This window comes from Sylvia atricapilla, chromosome 23, assembly GCF_009819655.1.
Source record: "Sylvia atricapilla isolate bSylAtr1 chromosome 23, bSylAtr1.pri, whole genome shotgun sequence".
In the NCBI taxonomy this organism is placed as follows: domain Eukaryota; kingdom Metazoa; phylum Chordata; class Aves; order Passeriformes; family Sylviidae; genus Sylvia; species Sylvia atricapilla.
The window spans coordinates 2,004,017-2,024,891 of NC_089162.1; the positions used below are offsets into that span (position 1 = coordinate 2,004,017).

At 42.2% G+C, this 20,875-nt stretch overlaps 1 protein-coding gene across 11 annotated transcripts in view; it reads right to left on the bottom strand.

The window, feature by feature from the left end:
- The window catches only part of LOC136371023 (zinc finger and BTB domain-containing protein 44), a 43,849-nt gene that overhangs the window by 14,392 nt on the left and 8,582 nt on the right, over window positions 1-20,875 (bottom strand). For 8 of the 11 annotated variants that reach the window (XR_010745266.1, XR_010745265.1, XM_066334804.1 and 5 more), the window contains exons 2-4: window positions 10,648-11,717; window positions 6,937-7,021; window positions 1,935-2,098 (exon numbers count right to left, since the gene is read on the bottom strand). Coding sequence is in view for 9 of the 11 variants with exons in the window: in XM_066334804.1 (XP_066190901.1) it covers window positions 1,935-2,098; window positions 6,937-7,021; window positions 10,648-11,665 (1,267 nt within the window). In the remaining 2 variants the exon portion in view is untranslated. Of the gene's footprint in view, window positions 1-1,934; window positions 2,099-6,936; window positions 7,022-10,647; window positions 11,718-12,952; window positions 13,082-20,875 lie in introns of all 11 variants that reach the window. The other 3 variants (XM_066334800.1, XM_066334803.1, XM_066334801.1) reach the window with 3 other exon arrangements.

The window sequence follows — 20,875 nt, forward strand, 5'->3', positions numbered from 1 at the left end:
CCCCGTGGATTAAAGATCCAACAAGGACCTGATGCTGCAGTCGTCTTCAGAGCCTTTGAACTCCTTTGATCTCGGCAGATTCTTGTGCCAGACTGGTTCCCAACAATGCAATTATCAGCCTACCCTTAATTGCAATGTTTTTTTTCTGGCTGCTTTTGGCCTCAGAGCAGTGTTCTGGCAAGGGGACTGTGCACACGGACGCCCTTGTAATGCAGCAGGAATGGTGATAAAAGGGGCAGTAGGAGCCTTTATATTGCGTGGGAACCTTGCTGTACAAGAATTTTCGGCAACTTTGCATGACAGACAGCTCTCTAAGACAGCTGAGCTCCCATTTTTTTCTTGTATTAATTTACAAATTCGGTTCCTGGCTAATTTTTCCTTTCTTACCCTAAAACACGAGAGCTCCGCAACATGTTGCAGTGGCTGAGTGTGTGATCACACAAACAGAATTATTATGACACAGAAGTCTGAGTCACCAAAACCTTCAGATTTAATAAAAAGTCTGAACTCCAGAAAGTGGGAAAATCCAAACATGAGGCTAAGAATCTGGAATATGGAGCTCTATTCATAATAGGGCTGTCAAGGAATAAAAAAGATTTTTTCAGAAGGCTGAATGTGCATCAGCCCCGGCTGTTAATTCCCCCAGTCTTTCACTCTGCTTTCCTTACTTTCAAAGCAGGAGGTGAACTTTTAATTGAGGGCTTTTAGACAGAGAAAGCTGTAGTTAAGGTTACACTGAAACGCCCTGTTAAGCATGTGCAAACAAGTTAATAAACTGGAATATGGTCTGGTGGAGCTCAGACTTTTCATGCTTTCCTGCTGTCCAAGGGCACCTATTTCCTCTGGTAGTTTGAGGGAAAATCTCTTTACTTATTTTGATCATGTGAAAACACTTTCAACATTTACAAGCTTTGAGAGTTCTTTTGCATGTTAATTATTCCAAACCAGCTATTCAAATCTCTCCCAACTTTACCCAGGGGTTATCAGTTGACAGGTTGGCCAGAGACGCTTTGCTGTCAGATTTTAACAACAGGCTTGGGATCATTTTGCAACAGATATGCCCACAGAATTTGCCTTTTCAAGTATTAAACACGTATCTGGTTATTTTACTTGAAAGGATTCAACAAATAATTGTTGACAGGGAAAAAAATTAGACCTTGTCAGTTGTGGCTGCTCTGTCCTAGAACCCTTCAGTCCCTGTGTGCAGGTAAGAGTCAGGCTCAAAGCAGGAGATGCTACACCATGAGCCTTAGTGCCTAAGTGCAATAACCCTTCAATATTCCCTTTATTCCCTCAAATGTCAATGTTATCACCACATAATGCTGACAAGTCTTGAAAACACCAATAGCAAAGACACTGGGGAGTTCATGCTTGGTTAGAAATCAAAATGAATTTGGGGACCAAGGCCCAGAGGAGGCATTCACATAAACCTTTGGCTGCTTGTGCTACCTGCAGGAGCCAAATTGATTATCCAACCAATTCAGTTGTCCTGCAATCCCTTCAAAAAGTCTGAGATCCAAAGGCATACAACCTTCCTCAATGCAAGGACACAGATATCTGCTTATGGCTGCAAGTCTCCTCTAAAACACAGCAGAGAATTACAACATGGCAGAGGAAGAATTTCAATCTACTTCTTCAGTGCAATAGAAGGTCCAAGTATACTTCATCTCAGATCTTTTTCAGGAAAATGACTTATCCTGATGAGTTCCAGGCAATCAGGTTTTTTTTTTTCAGTCCACACAAATGCTAATCATCCACAACTATCAGTCAGACTCCAGCGATCAAAACAAGCGTTCAACGAGATGAAACCTCTACCCAGCCTTTCCAAAATCAACTCTCAAGCACTTGGCAGGTGAGTGAAAAAGCTGCATTATTACAATTGCTGCAGAGCGAGGCAGTGAGTCAGGGATGCAGGGGAACAGGGGGGTTCTTACCTGAGTGGATAAGCATGTGTTGTTTTAGGTTCTGAATGCGAGTGAAGCGCACCCCGCACGTGGGACACTGAAAGGGTCTGTCGGGACCGTTTGGGCTGGGCCTCTCTGTGCTGCTGGTGGAAGGAGCAATGTAGAGTTGGTAGGGATACTGAACATTCTCCAGACTACAAAGAAAAAAGGCACTGATTTACAAACAAGCCAGAGGAATGACCCAAGAAGCCTCATCTGCGAAAATCTGAACCTTTTGTGTGAGAAGGAAGAGACTGGCACGTCACATTCCTGCCGAAATCTGTATTTATTTTGGAAATCTCTGGGTCTGTAGCAATGTGTCTGATCTGCACCTGAAGTCTTACAGTCACTGACTCTGCACATCTGAACACACCCAGGGAATAAGCTCAGGATTCTGTTTCTTTGGGCAACAGGCTTGAGCACAACTGCAAACTGAACGTTATTTTCCAGGCGTGGGCATTTTCTCCAGCACATCAATGACTTGCAATCACTAAACAGTCCCTGAGGAAGAGTTCTGAGAGCTGAGCAAATGAAAAGCAAAGGAGTATTTTGCAGCTTCAGTGATATTTACAAATGAAATTAAAGCCAATTAATTTTTCATCTCAATCCAAATTCCAGCAACAAATACTAATATCTACAATTGCATATTTCTAAGTTTAAAATATTAATCTAATGAAGCAATACTTGCTCCTTGTCTGATTCAAAGAGCGGCATGAGCAGAGCTCCAGTGCTGTGTTTAAAAAACAGCACACAGACTGCAATAAGGAACAATTTAACATTCAAAGTAATTTATTTAAAACTGACTAATTGCTCCTCCATAGCCTCCAGCTGCAAACTGTTTAAGGGAACTGTAGTGCTCTAATCCAAGTCCTCTGGCAAGGAACTTGCTGAAGGGCATGGTGAAATAAGAACAAATCTGCTGGTACAAACATGGGGACAACAGGGTTTGTACTTACCAGAGGTTTCCCCTCCCTGAGCACTCAGGTCTGTATTTTGGTGAAACAGCCATTTCAGCTGCTCCCAGCCTGCTGAAAGATCAGCATCACTGGCAGCAGGGAACTGCTCTGACCCTGACTGTTCATTCCACGGCCAGCACATTGCAGCTTCAGCTTTACTGAGCTGTAATGCCTGAAATGTCCTGAGAACAGAGCCAATGCAATGATGTCTCCTTACAGTCAGAGTTTTCCCTAACTGAGGAAATCCTTCTGCTGCTCTGCTTCTCCCTCAAGCCCAGAGGGCTGACTTCAGGGTTATGCTGGATTTGGGGATTTCTAACATTCAAACAAATGAAACGTGCGCTTTGCGCAAATACAGTTTCCTAGACATTACACAAAAATCCACAGAGCAGTTCTGCACAGGAGGGCAGGAACTAGGATCATCTCTTTAAAATCAACACTTAAATTGTCTTTACTCTGGAAAAGAATGTCACTACAACTGTGAAGATAGGGGGGATCTGAATTCTGAGTGCAGAATTCTCAGCAGCAGAAGTTCCAGTGGTAAAATTTATCTGGAGAGAGAGCACCAGGTGTCTCTTGATACACACAAGGTTAAAGAGTTTCCTGCAGGAGTTCAGTAACATTCAGTCTGTAAAACCCATAAAGATTTCTGATCTCACATGGCACTGGAAGAAGATTTGCACTAAAGGAGAAATTTTATTGTCCTCGACATTTTATACACAGTAGGGTCCCAGAGCTGTGGGAAACAGAGATCTGTGATAAAGGGAATATTTGCAAGAGCAAAGTCAATAGCTCCTGTCCTGGGCCTGGCAGAATAGAGCTCTACAACATTTTGGGGTCTAAAAAAAGCCAACTGAGGCCAAGTGAGAGTATTTTAAACACAGGTTCTGATGTTTCTAACCAAATTCCTGACCAACTCTGGCACTCCACTTCCTTTTTTATACATGCAGCGTGCTCAAATAAGAATAACATTTGGGTTTTGTGACAACAAAGAATTTCATCTACTGACATGTTCCTTAGGTCCTGCCTCCCTCATTGCTGCCCGGGGGACTGTGAGGAGGCACAGGCACATTGTGCTCCTGGAGCTTTCTCAGGAGACACTCAAAGTAGGGCAGGAATCAGGAGCCAGAGCTCTCCTTTTGTTTCCAGCTCTCTCAGGCTCACTCACCCTCCACGCCTGTGCTGGTGCCACCTCCTCCACGGAAGGAGAAGCGCTGTGGGCACAACTGCACAGAAAAAACTGAAAATAACGTTTGGGTTTTTAATTCATACATCTTTTATGATGAGGAGGGCTGATTAAAGCAGATCCAGAGGGAACCATGAGGCTCTCCAGCTATCAGTGCCTGGCTTTTCCCATGCTCACACTGCCAGCAGGGTGAAATACCTATTTGGTGACATAATTTAGCACCATGGAGAGATTATATTTGAAACACTACTAGATTTTCTCTCCCCCCTGCTTCTTTTCCCCCACATTTACTTAATTTTTCACGACTTGCAGTTTGTGATCAATATGGCATTTAACAGTTGAGATTTGTTTGACATCTCCAAGAACTTCTGTACCAGCTACATGGAGAAAGGTTTCAAATGTTTTCTCTGAAATAGTCTACTTGCACTTTCTTCTTTTCTCCCTGAGATTATTTACATATTTAACTATGTAGAACTAAACTCTGCCAAACATGAATGCCAAAACGCCAGTGAACCTAGAAATGTTCGTTATTTGCAAATAACAATTATTTTGGAGAAGTGGAGGTTCTCATTCTATTGGATCAGAAAGATCTTTTATAATTTTTATAACTGAACAACTCATTTTTAAGTGCAGTCATGAACTGATACAGAGACCAGCTGTTAAAGCAGGGAAGATCAGAAAAGTGTAAAACAATCCAAATGTGAAATATCAGAGAAAGAATAGATCAGACTTCACTGTGGAGCAGTAATTTTAATACTTAACAGATTCCTGTGTGCCTATTAAGCTGACAACAATTACATGTGACCTACTGTTTATGAAACACTGATTATGAAGACGGCCAAATTAATGACATTAATTATTTAAGACAGAAACTAAAGAGATAAGACATCTTAGTTTTTGGAATTTTTATGGTTCTTTCCACAGTGACATGGATCTAATAGTGAGAGACCTTTAGAGGGACTAGTCCTTTTGCTTAGTCTTAGAAATAGAAATACAATTATAGGCTTATTACAGTACTTTTTTTTTTTTCATTATTAATTTGCATTGGGGACACACAACTGATTTTGACATTTTAAGAATTTCTACCAATAAATAAATGTACAACATGGAGTTAAAGGTGCAGGAAACATTCAAACAGTTTGGGGGGGAAATTTCCCCATCTGAACAATGTACTGATTTTTTTTTTCTGATTCAGCTAGGGAAACATGTTTTATTTTATTCAGAATTCTTATGTCCCCAGATTTGTGTGCCCAAACTGCTGCACAGGGAATGACAGGCCACATTTATTGGCTGCTGTGCCCATCCCATGCTTGAAATGGGAATTTAAGTCATGCTTGAAGGGTTGTGCCAGTGTATCTGAACACACTCACAAGACAAAGACACACACACCCCTGAAAGGAAACTGCTTGGGTCTTGGAAGCACTATTTTACACATTTAACTGGTTGTTGGAATAAGAACATTCTTGACACATTCATTTGAATTTATAAAACATATCACTTGGTAGAAAGTTTTAGTTCTGGAGTCTAAAATCCCCATGACTCTTAGTTCACTTGTAGCTATTGAAACAAGGAGCAAATTCTAGTTCATTTTGCTAATACTTCTGTCACTGAGACTAATTCTTTTCAAACTGGGGAATAAACTAAGGTAAATATTCTTTCCTTCTCTGCATTGAAGAAATCTTTCAGTGGGACTTTTCAGTGCCTTTAAACAATTCTTTATGTTTTGAATTTTCTATGCAGTTTGTGCTGAAGCTCTGCAGTTTTGTAGGAAATTTCTGAAATAATCCACTGCAGAAAATATGTGAGCCACTTGACTTCAGAATTACAGGTTTAAAAGCCTTGATTAGTTCAAGTGCAACATGTGCTCCTACTATTAATTCAACCCTTAAGTGCTGGGTGTTATTTTTATACTCAGGTTTGTTAGCAGATAAAATCTTCCACATTGTCCAGAAAGTCTGATCTAAGCAGTTATTTTCCCTTTTTAAGGGAAGTGGGACAGATTTTAGATGGAAATGACAGGAAAGATTTTATGAGCTATGAAAATGCAGCTCTTGGTTATTATCTCTATAGGGAGCTTCTCTTGACACAGTTTCTGGAACAACTTCTAAAGGTTCACACTTTTTCCTCAGACCCACTTGTCTTACAAACCCCTGCAAAAACCAGTTTGGAGAGATGTGCTTAGAGAGGGAATAGCTGAGAGCTGGAAGTCAGAGCAGTTGTGTGCAGCCCTGTGTGCCATGTGTGGGTACCTCACTAACACAGCTCCAATGTCTCTTTGACCAAACAGACTTGGTTTAGTTTGGTTTTCTCTGCCAGCCTTCCCTTATAAGGGATTCCTTTAATAAATCACACAGCTCAGCACAGCAAAAGCCTGCTAAATATTTACAGCAAGTGCCACAGAGCATCTTGGTAAGAAGCTACAGGCAGAAAGTTTGGGAGAAAGATTTAGGGCTGCTCTGCCTCTCCCGTGGCTTGCAGTAGCGAGGTCTGGTGAAATCAGGGCTAGGTCCTTGTTTTCAATTTGTTGCTTTAGCATGCATGTTTCACCTAGAGGTTTAATTAAAATTTATTAATAAAGAGCAACGATGAAGAAACAACAAGAACAGGACTATCTTTCTTCACCAGTGCTGCCTGGAAATAGATAGGAAACAAAAAGCAACGAGTAAGCAGATTCTGACTTTCATCACCTACATTCTTCTAAAGCATCTGTCCCTCCAGGCACTGATTGTACTTTGATCAACACAGAGAACTAGATGTAGGAACAACTAAACATTGTGGGATTAAGGCTGGGGAGGTTAATTACAGCACAGCACTTGGTGCAGAACACTTTGCACACCAGGTTGGTACATACCGATCATCATCGTCTGCATGAGCGTTAGTGCCAGAGGTGCTTTGGAGTGTGGGCAATCCCTCTGTAACCCCCTCATCTATTGAGCCTAGGCAAAGAAAAAAGGGCAATTTAATGCAAATAACTGTTCCAAAAGGGTTGGAGGGCAGGTAAATACACATCAAGCTTGCTTTTCCAAATCTCTGATAGATGCTGCTTCCTGGGTGATAAGATAATAGAAGTGCCTTGGGAAAATAATTTAGAACACCCAGAAGCAACTTGTTCCAAATCAGCTTCTCTCTGCACAGATTACCCAGTAAATTGACAACTCAATAAAAGGCACACATTTGGTACACCTAGAAAATGGGAATGTTAAATACAGCCAGTTTTCAAAACACATCCAGTACTAGCACTGTAAAGCAGAAATGTGACATTCACCTAAAGGGACTATTTTGACAATTTTTCAAGACTTCCTGAGCAATGAGGAGTTCAAAGCTGCTACACTAAACGGCTTTTGTGTTCCAAATCTTCCATAAATGTATTAATTGATAATGTCTTCATTTATTGATAAGCAGCTGAGACAGGAAGAACCCTGTGGGAAATCAGAAATGCAACACAAAAGAGACCAAACACCTGTTTGTTGGAGAAATGTATGAACAAAACCACTCCAGAGCTCTGCTCAGTTCACCAGCATTGGGGCAAACGCAGCTCAAGGGGCTTGGGGAACAGAACCCAGTGGAAATGCAGCACTAAAACAAAGCCACCTTTATGCATTGATGGGGCTGTTGCTGATCTGGGCCTGTCCCACCAACACTGGACCTCTGGATCTCCCCCACTGGACCCACAGGAGCACAGATGGGGAGGAGATTCCTCTCCCTGCACCTCCACCTCGAGGAAAAGCAAAGGGCAGGACAGTGCTATGAGCTGCTCTTGCTGCTGGGGGTAAAATAATTCTGCTTTCTAACATAAATAATTCATGCTTTCTACATGAATAATCTGAATTTGGGGACCCTAAAGTTCACCAGGAAAATGAAGCAGAATTAGGTGCACACTGGCAAGTGTCAGAGAAAATGGAAAACCAAAGAGACGTGAAAGGTGAAGCAGAAAATGTGTGTATTTTCTCAAAAGGATTGAGAGATCTGTCCTGAAGTGAGAGATTCTTGTCTTAATGTGATGCCACGTTGTAGGGCCAGTGACAAGAGGAAAACAATCTCTGGCAGCTTCCAAATTAGTAAAATCAAAATTTTTGATTTTGTTAAGAGGTGACAAACTATACTTTGGAAATTCATCAACTAGGGAATCTATAGTGTTATAGAAGTTAATCCTATTTTCATTTATCCTTCTTTCTCATGAAATACTTAGATGACAGTCTACTGAAAAATAAGCCCAATTGCTCTTAGGTTTAATTTCATGCCTTCACCTCTCAAATGCCAAAAGTGCTAATGAGTTATGAGAGTATCTTCTCAGACACTGTGGGTTTATAACCATAATGACTTTTTTATCAAGTTCCTGCTCCACGTTTCCTTCCGTATCATAAAGTGTTTCCAAATACAATAAATTGCAAATGAACAATTCTTAAATTTCCCAAAGAGTGAAAAAGAGCTTTTTGCAGTATCAGAGAGAGAGGCAAGAATGCTTTTGTAAATGCACTATAAAAGATAAATATATGCAATTATATGAGGAAAATATGTTCAGGGAAGAAAAAGCTGTACTTAAACATATCTTGCTGCCTCCATTTACATTATTACATTCTTATATATTCTTACACATAATATTCTTACATTACTGCATAAAGTAATGCATTTTTGGGAGGTAAAAAGTGCTTTCTAGCTACAAAAGTGTGTATCAGAACTGTGCTAAAAAGCAAGAACACTGTTTCCCTTTATAGCAAAACATGAATAAAAACCATTCTGAGGATGGCCAAGACCACTCAATATTAATTCAAACATACTCAAAGACAAAGAGCAGATTTGTACTTTACAGATTTTGCCCTGGCACATTTTTCTTCTCTCTGCAGCTGTTTTAAGGCAGAACATGTTGTACTAACAGCAATGACAGATATTTAAGTTTAAAATTTATCATCACTAAAGCCTGAGATTCTCTACCCCATGCACACAAAACTACTCATCTGTGGCCAAGAGTTTACACCCAGTTTGTTCTTCAGGCTGCCTTGGTGTGATATTCATTTATATATTTATGATATTTATCATTTGATATGCTATTTTTAACTTTCCCTAATCATTACTGCTTCTTGTTCTGTTTTGTCTGTGATGATATAATTACATTGATGAAATAATTTGCATCTCTTATCACACGGCCCTGGCAAAGTCTTTCAGTTCTGACTGCAATGAGTTAAAAACTGAACCAAACAAACCCTGTTTTTGAACAAGGATCACTTTTCCTCCTGGCTCCCCAGCAAACAAATAGTTTCTTTTAGTTTTTAATTTATGGACTATTTTGGCAGACTACATTTAAAGATTTAAACTATAAGACATCAAGTCTGTTCCTCAGCAAAGGTAAACATCCTTGTCTCCAACAAAGAAAACATTTTCGTTTGGAAAAAGCATTACAATCTAAAATACCCACACGTGAGCTGTACAAACTGGAGAACAATCCAACAGTAAAGGACGGCATAAATGGGAAATATTTTCATTTCTCTTTAGTGAGTATAACTTGAATAGTTTGGCATTGAATGTATATTGCTGCTCTGGAGGGTCAGCCTGATCTCACTTTCCCCAGAGAAGTCACAGTGTTGCAGTGACCAAATCAAACAGATAATGCAGACTACAAGGCTACAACTCTTTGTTGGAGTTCATTGTTGGGGCAGTCTTTCACATAGTCATTATCTGAATGAAGCAGAGCAGTCCATTTGCCACTCCTACAGTGTTCAAATGGAACAGGTGATATTAAAAACCTCTCAGTAAACAAACTCTGCTGAGCACAGGTTGAGCCACTTGAGAGTAAAATAGATGACTTGAGCAAATTTTTGATAATTAAACTAGAAATATTGCAAAAGCTGGACCTTCTGATTTACTAAAAGCCATTCAATGCATTCTGCACAGAGGAAAAAAGGGATTGTTCCAGTAACCTTTAAGTATTAGCTCTTAATAAAGAACAGCCCGCTATAAGAACCCAAAACTGGTTTCAAATTGTCTTTCATGGAAAAAAGATTTCTCTCAGCAACCAGCAGCATTTAAAGAAGCAACTTGAGAATCAAATCCCACAGAAATGGAAAGATTCTCAATATTATGACTGTGTGGTTTTATTTTTGTCTGGGGCATTAAGATGACAGTGTTTCACCACTTATTTTGCAAATCCTCTTACAAAGGCTCTCTGTCATGATTATACGAGATTTGATGTCTGATGCAAAGTCCTATTCTAACCCTTTGTGGCTACAGGCACAAGCTTCTCAAATCTGATGCTGCAGCTCAGCTGAGATCATGCCTTTTGGCACTAATGAAAGCAGGATTAAGTTCCCCCATTCAAGCAACTAGAGGTACAAAGTAGTTATGAACCTTTGCTGAATAAAGAGGGCTACCACAGGCTCACCGCTCTCAGCTGCCTTCTGCAAAGGTATTTAAAGAACTCCAAGTTTATGTGTGACATTTCAAAAATCAGGGGGAAAAAGGAGTTTCACAAAGGTAAAGCACGAAAAGCCACGAGGCAGATTTCCTCCAACAGAAGCCCCAGTGCTCCTGTTCCAGCTGGGATATGTAACTGCAGAAATGGCCATACCTATAGATGAAGACTGAGGGCTGATGAGGAGATCCTCCTGCACTTGCTCGCTCCCTGGGACCGTCTGCTGGTCACTCAGGGAGCTCTGGGATGCGCTCACAGGCTGCGACACCTCCTCGTGAACCTCCTCGTCACTCAGCCTCTCCACCTTGACACGCACGTCCTCCTCGATCACCAGGGGAGAACTGGCTTTGGTGCTCTCACAAGTCACATAATCCCCCATCCTCCTGCTGGACTCGGAGGGCCCAGGCATTTCCAAAGTCCTAGAGTTCTCCGCCTGCTTCACCTTGTCCGACTGAAGTCTTCGATCAATTCCAAAAGGAAAAGTCCAGGGAAAAGCTAAGGACGAGTCCACGGGCTGATTTCTGGACTCTGGGTAGGAAGTTGAAGGGTTGAGCACTTGGGGGGAGCTGGTTTGTGTGTTACACTTGAGGGGGCTCTCAGGAGACATGACGATGTAGCTCTTGCGCTTTCTCCGAGACTCGCGGCAAACGGGAATGGTTCTTTCCACCACGCTGCACTCGGACGAGACGGGCGACAGGCTGCCGTCCCGGGAGGCGAAATTGCAGTTTGCATTGTTCTCCTGTCCTGCATCCAGCACCTTCTCCTGCTGGCTGTTGGGGGTATTCCACAGAATGCTGGACTTCATGAACTCCGAGCACGTGCTGGCCACGCTGAACATCTGCATGTAGCTGGCGGCAGCCAGGACGTCGATGATGTTCTCGGTGTTGATGGACAGCGTCGCCGTGTACGCGTACTCCAGCAGAGGGATGAAGCCCGTCACCGTCACGTGGTGCAGGTCTAACACGCTCTTGCTCTCGTCCTCTGCTTGGCCGACGAGTTTGGAGCGGAAGAAGTCGCTGCAGGCTGCCAGCACCACCTTGTGTGCCCTGAAGATCTTGTCCTGGACGCGGATGGTGATGTCGCAGAAGTGGCCGTCGTTCCGGAGCATGTTCAGCTTCCCCAGCATCTCCTGACTGTGAGCAGGGGAGTTATGAGTGAATGTTTTAACACCCATTTTTAGACGGTTCTTTCAGCGTTCTTCCCACATATGACAGATCAAAGGTATCCTGAAATAAAGAGGAAAACTGTTATTTTCATCTCTGAAAGCAAAAGTCGAGTGGATTTGTGATTGTAAGACTCTGTATGAAGAAATTCATCTGAATCCTCTTAAGGCCAGGTTCCTCTAAGATCCAGACTGTGCAAGGGACTAACTCTACACAAACACAATGATTTCTAATTTTCATAACCACAGATTAAATTATTTGCAATCTATCCCTACTATCTTCCATACATCTGTGTATCTCTATCTCCCTATACCTACAGGGGTTTCTCTCCCTCTCTCCCTCTCCACATTCCTGCTATGCCCACTCAAAACCAAATTCCCATCACAGTTCAAAAAGAAGTTTGTAATACTAAAAGTAAAGCATTTTAAAAACTGCCATCTGTGTAGAAACCTGAATTTTTTATTTTCTAGGCCCAGAAAACCATTGTTCACAGTTCTTAAACCTGCCAGATTATTGAAAGTTTCTTTTAAGCAGAAAAGTCAGGTTGAGTCAACAACAAAGGTGCAGGAGTAAGCAAATCTCCCAGGGAAGGCATTTAATACCAGAAAAGCTTTAGAGAAACTACAGCATGAATTTTCATAGGTTAGAGTTCAATCTTGTAAACATAAAACAAGAGTTGCCAATAGGTCTGATTTCCTGCTGCAGTGCAGGTATTGATTACCTAAAGCTGCTTTTAATAGCTTTCAACTAGGATGAGAAGTTATTGAAAATTCTTCACAAACACAGGGCAATATAAACCTCAAAGGAAAGTTTAAGTTTAAATCAAATACACGTAAACTGATTTTATGTACGTGATAAATCAAAGAAGCAGGACAACTTCTTTCTTCTGAAAAACACAATCCTGCCTTCTTGGGGATCAGCTCTCTCCATGTGGGAGCAAGTGCATGTGTTTTGTGCAAGGTCCTGATGAGAATGGGGTGTTTGACCCCTGGCTTTCCCCCAAAAATTCAGAAACATTTCACTGTAACGGGAACATAAACCACAGTGTTTCACCTGCTTAAGTCCCTTTCCAAGCCTCCATGGAAGCTTTTTGTGTTGTACATGCCTCATACAATTAACACGAAAGAGAATTATCTCACTGGTTAAACATCAACAACATTATTGTGTTTGATTCATTCCTGGAGTCAGCCAGCTTCTGCACATCATCCTTCTTTCCCTTCCACACAAAAACACAATCCATGCTTGCAAATGGCTCACGTGGAGCCTCAGAGAGCAACCGCAAGTGTGGAACAACTTACCCCAAATGTGACACATTGAAACAGCAGCTGTCACAGCCCACCTGGTTCTACAGACATTTACACTTGGCTGCCTCTTGCTCCTGGGTTTTCACTTTGATACTCAAACCCTTGCAGGCAGAGGAGCACTAACTGTTCAAGAGAACAGATTAACTAACACCTGATAATATATATAAAGTCTGGTGGAAACTATAAGGGCCATTTGGGTATAAAATGAAATTTTACACTGGTGCAGAGGAAGAAGTTAAGCACAAGCAAAACATTCCCTTGACTGAAAGAAAATGGATCGACCTCAAGAGGCATCTGAATATCCAGACTGTTTGTTCTCCAGCATGAATCAAATGAAAAGCATATTTCATTGATCTCAGACCAACACACTACAGCAAAATCTTGTAACAGCATATTCAAAACTGGCCTTTGGATACCCTTCCTTCTGAAATCCCTGTCGCTGCAGCTGTGCCTTGGCACATCAGAAGTCCACAAGTACTTCTGTTCAGCAGCTCCTACAAGAACAATACGTTCACAAGCACCAGCCATGGAATCATTTGGTATTTAGAAACAGCACCAATTCATCGTTATAAAAAAGGAGGAAAATCTCAGAGCAATCCTCCCAGTTCCTACAGGCCCAAAAGACAAGCCCATTTGCCTCTCTGTTCTGAACAAGGAATGCTCAGCCCTCCAGTCCCAAAGTGAGAGCTCGAGTCTGCTGCCCTGTTCCAAACCATTCCTTGTCCTGCTCCCCCCTTCCTGCTTCTCCCCTCTCCTGGCTTCCTTTCCCCTTCTCCTTTCATCTTTTGCTTCCTTGACCTTGATCTGGTTACAGATTTGAAAATAAAATAGCGGAAGGCAGTGATGTGCAATAAATTGATTTAAATTTATTGCAGGAGCAGTGTTCCTGCCACAAATGTGGGATATTGCTCTGTTAAATCACTTCTGTAAAATGACTTTCACCCTCATTGCACTGACACCTCCACTCCAACAAGTGGCTCCCACGCAGGCCTCAGTGTGAACAAGGAGCGTGCACACACATGCTATTTTCAGGAAAATCCAAGGGGTCAGGCTGAGGAGGGGGAACAATATCAGTTCCTTGCAGTTAACGATGTAGTAAAAACATCAAATGTTTTTAGAAGGTAATTTAAACAGTATGAAAGTATTTCCCCCGTGAAAAGATGAGTGTGCTAAAGCACAGCCAGGTTATACAATGGTTCAACCCTCTTTCTAATCTTTCAGTGGCACAAGGCACTTTTATAGCTGCACTCAATTCAATGACCTGAGAGGGTGAAGGGCTGCAACATTCCAGCCTCTGCCCAAGTCCATCATCTCTGTATTATCACTATTTCAAAATAACACTTTGTCAGGTCTTGTTTCCCATTCTGAGGCAGTCCCTGACACAGCTCTTGGACCATGATGTGCAGGATGCCACATCCAGGAATTAAATATACCCACACCCTTGGGAATGCTGGGGTGGGGACATCAAGGTGCACACCTAAACTAAGTGATAAGTGGGCTGGAGCTGGGAAAGTTGTTAATTTTGGAGCCACAAACCATTGGGGATTCTCTAGGCAGGGAGCAGGGATGGTATCACAGAGAGTGGGGCTCCTCCTCCCACTCCCCAGGACACACGCCCTGGCCCACAACACATTTCAAACCTCTCGAGAAACACAGCAAAATTCAAAAGACACTTTCACAAGTTTTAAAAATATTCACAGTGAGACACTTCAGTCATATTTATTTAATGGGCTGTATTTAACTTTGCCACAGACATTTACAGTTGGAGAGAATGGTTTTTCCAGCATGAATCCCTGCCCTGGAAAGGTGAGGAATCACCATCACAGCATGCATCCCTGAACAAGGTGAGAATTCAAATGTGAGCCCTTCAGGGCTTACACAGCAAGGACAGTTTTGTCCACTATTAGCCAAAAGCAGCCTGAAGGGAAGTGCTACTGTACCAAAGGCTTTGTACAATTAATTTGAAAATTATTGGGTGTTTTTTTTTTTTTTTACTCCCAGGACCACAAATGAAGACCTGATCTTTAGGTAGTTTGAAGTAACTCAGTTCATTCCCACTGTTTCAAGGCTACTGAAAGGCAAGTTTTAGCAACAGCTACCAGGGCACATGAACTGTTTTGGGATTAAGCAGGTGTCAAGTTTCTGAGCTTCGAAACAGCAAAGATGAAACTGAACACTCTAAGTGTAATGTTGTAATGTACTGAAATTGTGAATGGAAAAGAAACTATATTGGAATTGAAAAATATTGCTTATGCAACACATCTACTTCCATGTACACAAAATTTAGCTCCTTATTCACCTGCTGCCTAATGTTATGGCTCAAATCATTGGGTTTGAAACATGGTCTCTATTAAAATACTTCAGAAGAGTCAGTGAATCAAACTCAGGGAGCTGTTTGCATTCAGTTTCTCACTTAGTCACATCATTTCAAAGCAAAAGTCATTTTTAGCACCACAAAACCACAACCCTACCTTTAACCTCTGTATCCTGACCCGTGGCAATTTACAGCATGAAAACAACAGCTTTTTCTGAATGCTGAAACAAACAGACTTTATACCACTTTGCAGCCACCTAAGTCCTCAAAATGATTAGGAAATTCCCACCCCGGTGCTCACCAAGCCCTCAGACACATCCATCCAACTGTGAGCCCTTGGTGTAAATCAGATCATTGGTTGCTTTTATATCCTCATTGATTTTTAATGCAGATCACTCCTTGGGTACTGGTTAGAGCAGCATTCCAGCAAGAGCAGCATTCCAGCAAGAGCAGGAATCAAGGCACAGACAAATCTTCCACAGGGATAAACATGTGACCTGGAGCATTTTATCTCTGCAATCTCGCTGCAGTACACAGGTACCAGCACCCCAACACCCTCAAATTAACTGGTTGGGATAATTAAGTATAATTAAGTTGATAATTGAATCACAACAACTGCTTCAATCCGAACAAACTTCAAGTCTGCTATTTCTATCTAAACACGCATCTGTTTCCCAAACAGTAGCTGCACTAATAAAAGGTACAATCACTCCACAAAGCTGCTGGCCAGAGCTACCACACCAGTCTAGTTTCAAACCAATCAACAGCACTTTCTAAACTTTATTTCAAATCTTATTTCAGCTCAGGTTAGTAAACCTAGTTTGACCTCAACCCAGCGCTGCCAAGCCTGACAGTGTTCATGTCAAAGAGGCAAACACGAGTTTCTGTGCTCAAAGTGACATCAGTGCGGAGCATTCACTTTGGAGCTCTGGAATCCCTGGAATGCAAACCTGTAACCTTCGGCTGCAGCTGGGTGAGTGGAGCAGGGAAATGACCCATTCTGGGACGCCGGGCTGGAGAACTGCAGTTTCCTCCAGGACAGCAGATTGCAAACCCTGAGCGTACAAAGGAGCCAGTGTTAAGGAGCTACTGCATAAACACCGTTGTGTTAAACCTGAAAGAGATGCCAAGCTCCAGCCTGCACTGGGAGTGAGGTGATGCCAACAACTGGGAGCACTCAGTGCTGGGCCTGACTCAGTCCTTGGAACCAGATTGACTCTCCAAACCATGTCACTGAAATATCCCAGGACACTGATCCTGCCCTGTGTCCCTTTCCTCCCAGCTTCTCAGAAGAGGACAATTGTCCCAGAGGAGGACAATTTTCAAGCGCTTTCTGGTTTAAAGAGTTTGGAGGTGTTTTGTTCTTGGCAGGGCTCAAGCTGCACATTGAGCAGTCCCCTGGGAGGATCTCTGTCTGCCCAGCCAAGAGTGGCTGGTGACAGGTAAGTAACTCCAGAGAACTCCACCTGGGAGCTGGAATGGAAGAGCAATTTCACCCAACAAACTGAAAGCTGAAATACAAGAACCCACCTCTATTGTGAGCAGTTAATACTCCCCTCCACAGCAGAAGGCACATAAAGAGTGTGTTGTGCTTTCCCCATGTACTCCAAACAGCTGCACTTGACAAGACCATGTATTTTGTAAAGATTGGGGTTTTTGCACACCACTGTTGACAAGTTCATGTGCCAGAGCTTCTGAGGCCACTGACTTTGTGACCATTAGTGTCACTCACAGAGAGCATTTGTTGGGTGCTCTGTGCTCATCCCAAGCCTGTTCCTTTGTTCCACACATGGTTTTTCATTTTTTTTTTTTTTTTTACAAAAGCACTTTACAAAGATCCTACAGTAGCAAATTGCTCCATAAGCAGACACCCCTTCCTCTAAAAAACTCCTGGCAAAGACACTTTCCAAATTCCAGAATTTAGATCTTCCTACATTTTAGGTATAGCCCACCAGCTGCTGAAGGGTGGCAGGCAGTACTCCAGAAGAGACTTCAGCTCCAGGAGGGAGACAAAACACTGTCAGGAAGCAGCCATGGTCCAAACTGATCCAGGTCAATGTAAATAACCTACATAATTCTCAGAGGCTCTGAATGTTTATCACACCCAGAAACTGCATCTTAACAGTAAGTTACTCTCATCCCCCAATTTTAAATGAATTGGTGAACATTTAGGTAAGTTTCTCCTGAGTGCAGTAAGAGTTGAGATTTACAAAGTCAAGGCACCAAGGCTAAAACTCCTCACAAAAAACTGCTGAAGAGATTTGCATATCTGGAAATCCTGAGCTGTGACAGGGCCCACCACCATTTTTGGTATCAACCAAGGTAAATCTCCCTCTTCAAGCAGGAAAGAGATAAGGGCAAAAGCACACAGTATTTCTTAACTCCAAGTCTTCCAACAGACCATGAACAGCGTTTATCTGCAAAGGACAAGGTGAAAAGCATCCAACAGCTCCTCTTCCAAAATAACTACTCAGGAAAAAGGCAGGCCCAGAGTGTCCATGAAATACACACTTCATATTCCTACCAGTTCTCTTCAGTTTCCCCCCAGTGAAAGCCTGCAATAAGAGAAAACAAAAGCTTTGCCTGTACCATGCCACCAGAAGAAAGCAGATGTGTGCAGCCATGGCAGAGCCCCAGCTCACAGTTGCAGCTCTGACTCACACTGTCACTGCTATCGAAAACATTCATCTTTCATGGGGACAGGAAAGGACTGACTCAGATCATGGAAAAATGCATTTGCATGATGCAAATCTAGGAGGTGCATTTTAATTCTCAGGGCTGCTGAAGGCATTGAGACGAGTAGTGGGGTGCCAAACCCATCAATTTGCTCTACAAAATGGTTTTATTGTAAGTGGAGCTGGGATGTCAGCTGCAACAGAACACTTCTGAAAGGATAAAATTAGAAAACATTTACATACACATTTTAAGGGAACAGTACCAACAGACTTTCCCCGAGCAGAAGAGCACAGATTATCTTAGACTGGTTTGCATGAGTGGAGCTTCAGCTGAGTGTTGAATCCAGGAGCTGACACCCCTCCTATTGGAAGTGTCAGGGCTCCCAGCCACTTATCACCCCTGCAATTTATCACTCAAAACCAGCCCCTGCTTTTGGCAACAATGCCTTAACCACTGTTAGCATTAAAAAAAAAAAAAAAAATTATCTAATTAACTTCTCAATGCATATTCCCATACAAGAAAGAGTAAAAAGAACTCTCCTATTTTGGCATTCTGTTTTAATTCTTACCAGCAGCAATGTGTGAGACATGGTCAGACACTGCAGCATCCTTGCAATCCACTTCTACACCTTCCTGGTACTTGATTTAAATTCCAAAAAGTGCCATTTAAGTGCCAAAAGATGGACAACCAACACCTCAGCATGTACTTCCTGTTCCTCCGTGGTTTTGCAGAATTTTTGTATTTTTACACCATGGATATTAAACACAATAGCTGCTGTTAAAGCAATATGGACCAAGCACAAATCAGAAATATTTGCCTAATTCCAAATATCTCAGTCGTCCTCATTCAAAACTATAGAACTCCAAGAAAAGGTTTACAGTTTCCAAGTTCAGATGATCAAAGACTTCCTCATATCAAAAGACTGCCTGAGCACATAAAAATCAAAATAAAAACCCAAAACATCCACTGTGATGAAAAAGAGGTATGTTTTATATGTGTCTAGTACTTTTATTTTAGAATATTAAAACCAACACAAAACATAGCACAGAGCTGTTGCTCCTGTACTGTGAGGTCACAGCAAAGAAAAAGCTGAAAGCCATTAGTCAAACCATCACTATTTTTCAGGAGCTGCTGTTTCTACATTTAAGGTGAAGCACAATATGTCTTAGGGATTTTTGTTTGTTTTCCTGACTAGTCATTGGCATGGGAATTCAGAAGTTGGATGTAAAAACTCAGCAGTTGTGCTTTGACAGTGAGAAAGGAGATATTAAAGGGAGCCTGTGTGGGCTGACAGGAGAAGAACCTGCAGAGGAGAGCCCAACACATAGCACACGGTGGAAATGTCCAAACCAAGCCAAACCTGTCGACCACAGGGACCCCCAAACCTTCAAAAACTTCCCAGTGACAGAGCAGAACAAGGCACAGGCTTTACCTATTTGGGCTGATGCATCTTCCAGAGTGTTCCTGCAGAATGTATCTGCTTGAAACCCCCGGGCATGTCCTGCAACTCAGAGTGGAGCTCTCCCATCTGGCAGAATTAAGCACTCGTCTGCCTGACTGTCATAATTACAGATTCCAAGGCCACACTCATTAACTTCACCAGCAGCCACAGACTTGCTGCAGACTCTCATGCAGCTCTGGCTTGTCATTTCCTCATGAAAGTGACACTTCTAGATTTATTCTTGTCCCTTATCAACCCTGATATATGGCCTACAGGAAGGTGCCTGCAACACTCTCCTGTCTGATCTCAAATTGGCAGCAGAGTTTAATTCCACTTCAGTCCTCTCTGTTTAATTTTTATGGCAGGAATTGCACATCAGTTATGTCTCGGGCGAATGAGAGTTGTGGTCTCTGCAGCTGACGGACTCACAGCTGCCATGGAGCAGGTCTAGAGTGGAAAACCAAGGCACAGATAAATGGGGACATTATTAACTGCAGAAATGTCACAGGGCTGCAATTTAAGTTGTCCACAGTGAAGTTTCAACTGCTCAATGCCCCCGTTGGCTTCAGAGCAATGGGAATTCATCAGCACAGCTCTGTCAGAGCACAGACCCTCCTGACTGATGGGAAAAGCTGCGAGTTGGCAACAGCTTGTGACCCAAACGCTCAGGAATCACTGGGAGCCGACCTGGAGCTCTGAACACAGGCACTGAGTGTGCTGGATTAATGCACCAAGATTAAAGCATAGCTACAACTCCTGGCCCAGATAAAACCTGCAGATTAAACGTCATGTTGTAGGTGTGTAAAACATGTTACCACTCCTTTCATTAGACACCAGTCTAAAAGTGTTTCCATTAGACAGTGCTGTGATTACCCAGTGATACTTTTATTCCCAGAGAAAAGGTGTCAGTGCACCAGCAGAGGCAGGACTGCTCAAAGACTGTCTCGTTTTATGGTGTACACCTGCAAAGAAGCTTGGCAACATTAGCACCATGATAATTTCCTCTCTCAAATATTTCGTGTACAAGGGCTGATTATTAAAAAATATAGAGATGTTTTCCTCTCTCAAAGATACGTGATTGCAGGTGTTTGTATACAAGTGCAGAAATCCAGCCAAAAGAAAACAAACTGAAGAAAAAAGAATGAAGAAGAAGAAAACAAACAGAAATTGGGATACCACCTGTGTTTACTTGAAGTCAGAGTGTCTCAAACTGAATTGATAATGTATTTTTCAGAAAAAGAGGAAATGCCAGCTATGATGAGAACTTCATTAGATGTTTGACTAACATGACAAATAAAGCTGTTAGTGAAAACAAAGAGGTGAACAGACAAACTGAAGGTAAAGAGTCGGCTGGAAGAAATTCATGTCCTCGGATAAGAGATTAAAGAATTCACCTATGAAGTGCCCTAAGAACTTATTTCAGCCAAGATCTCCAAGACACTGGCTCAGAAAATGCTGATCAGAAGGTGAAGGTGTGTTATCAGCA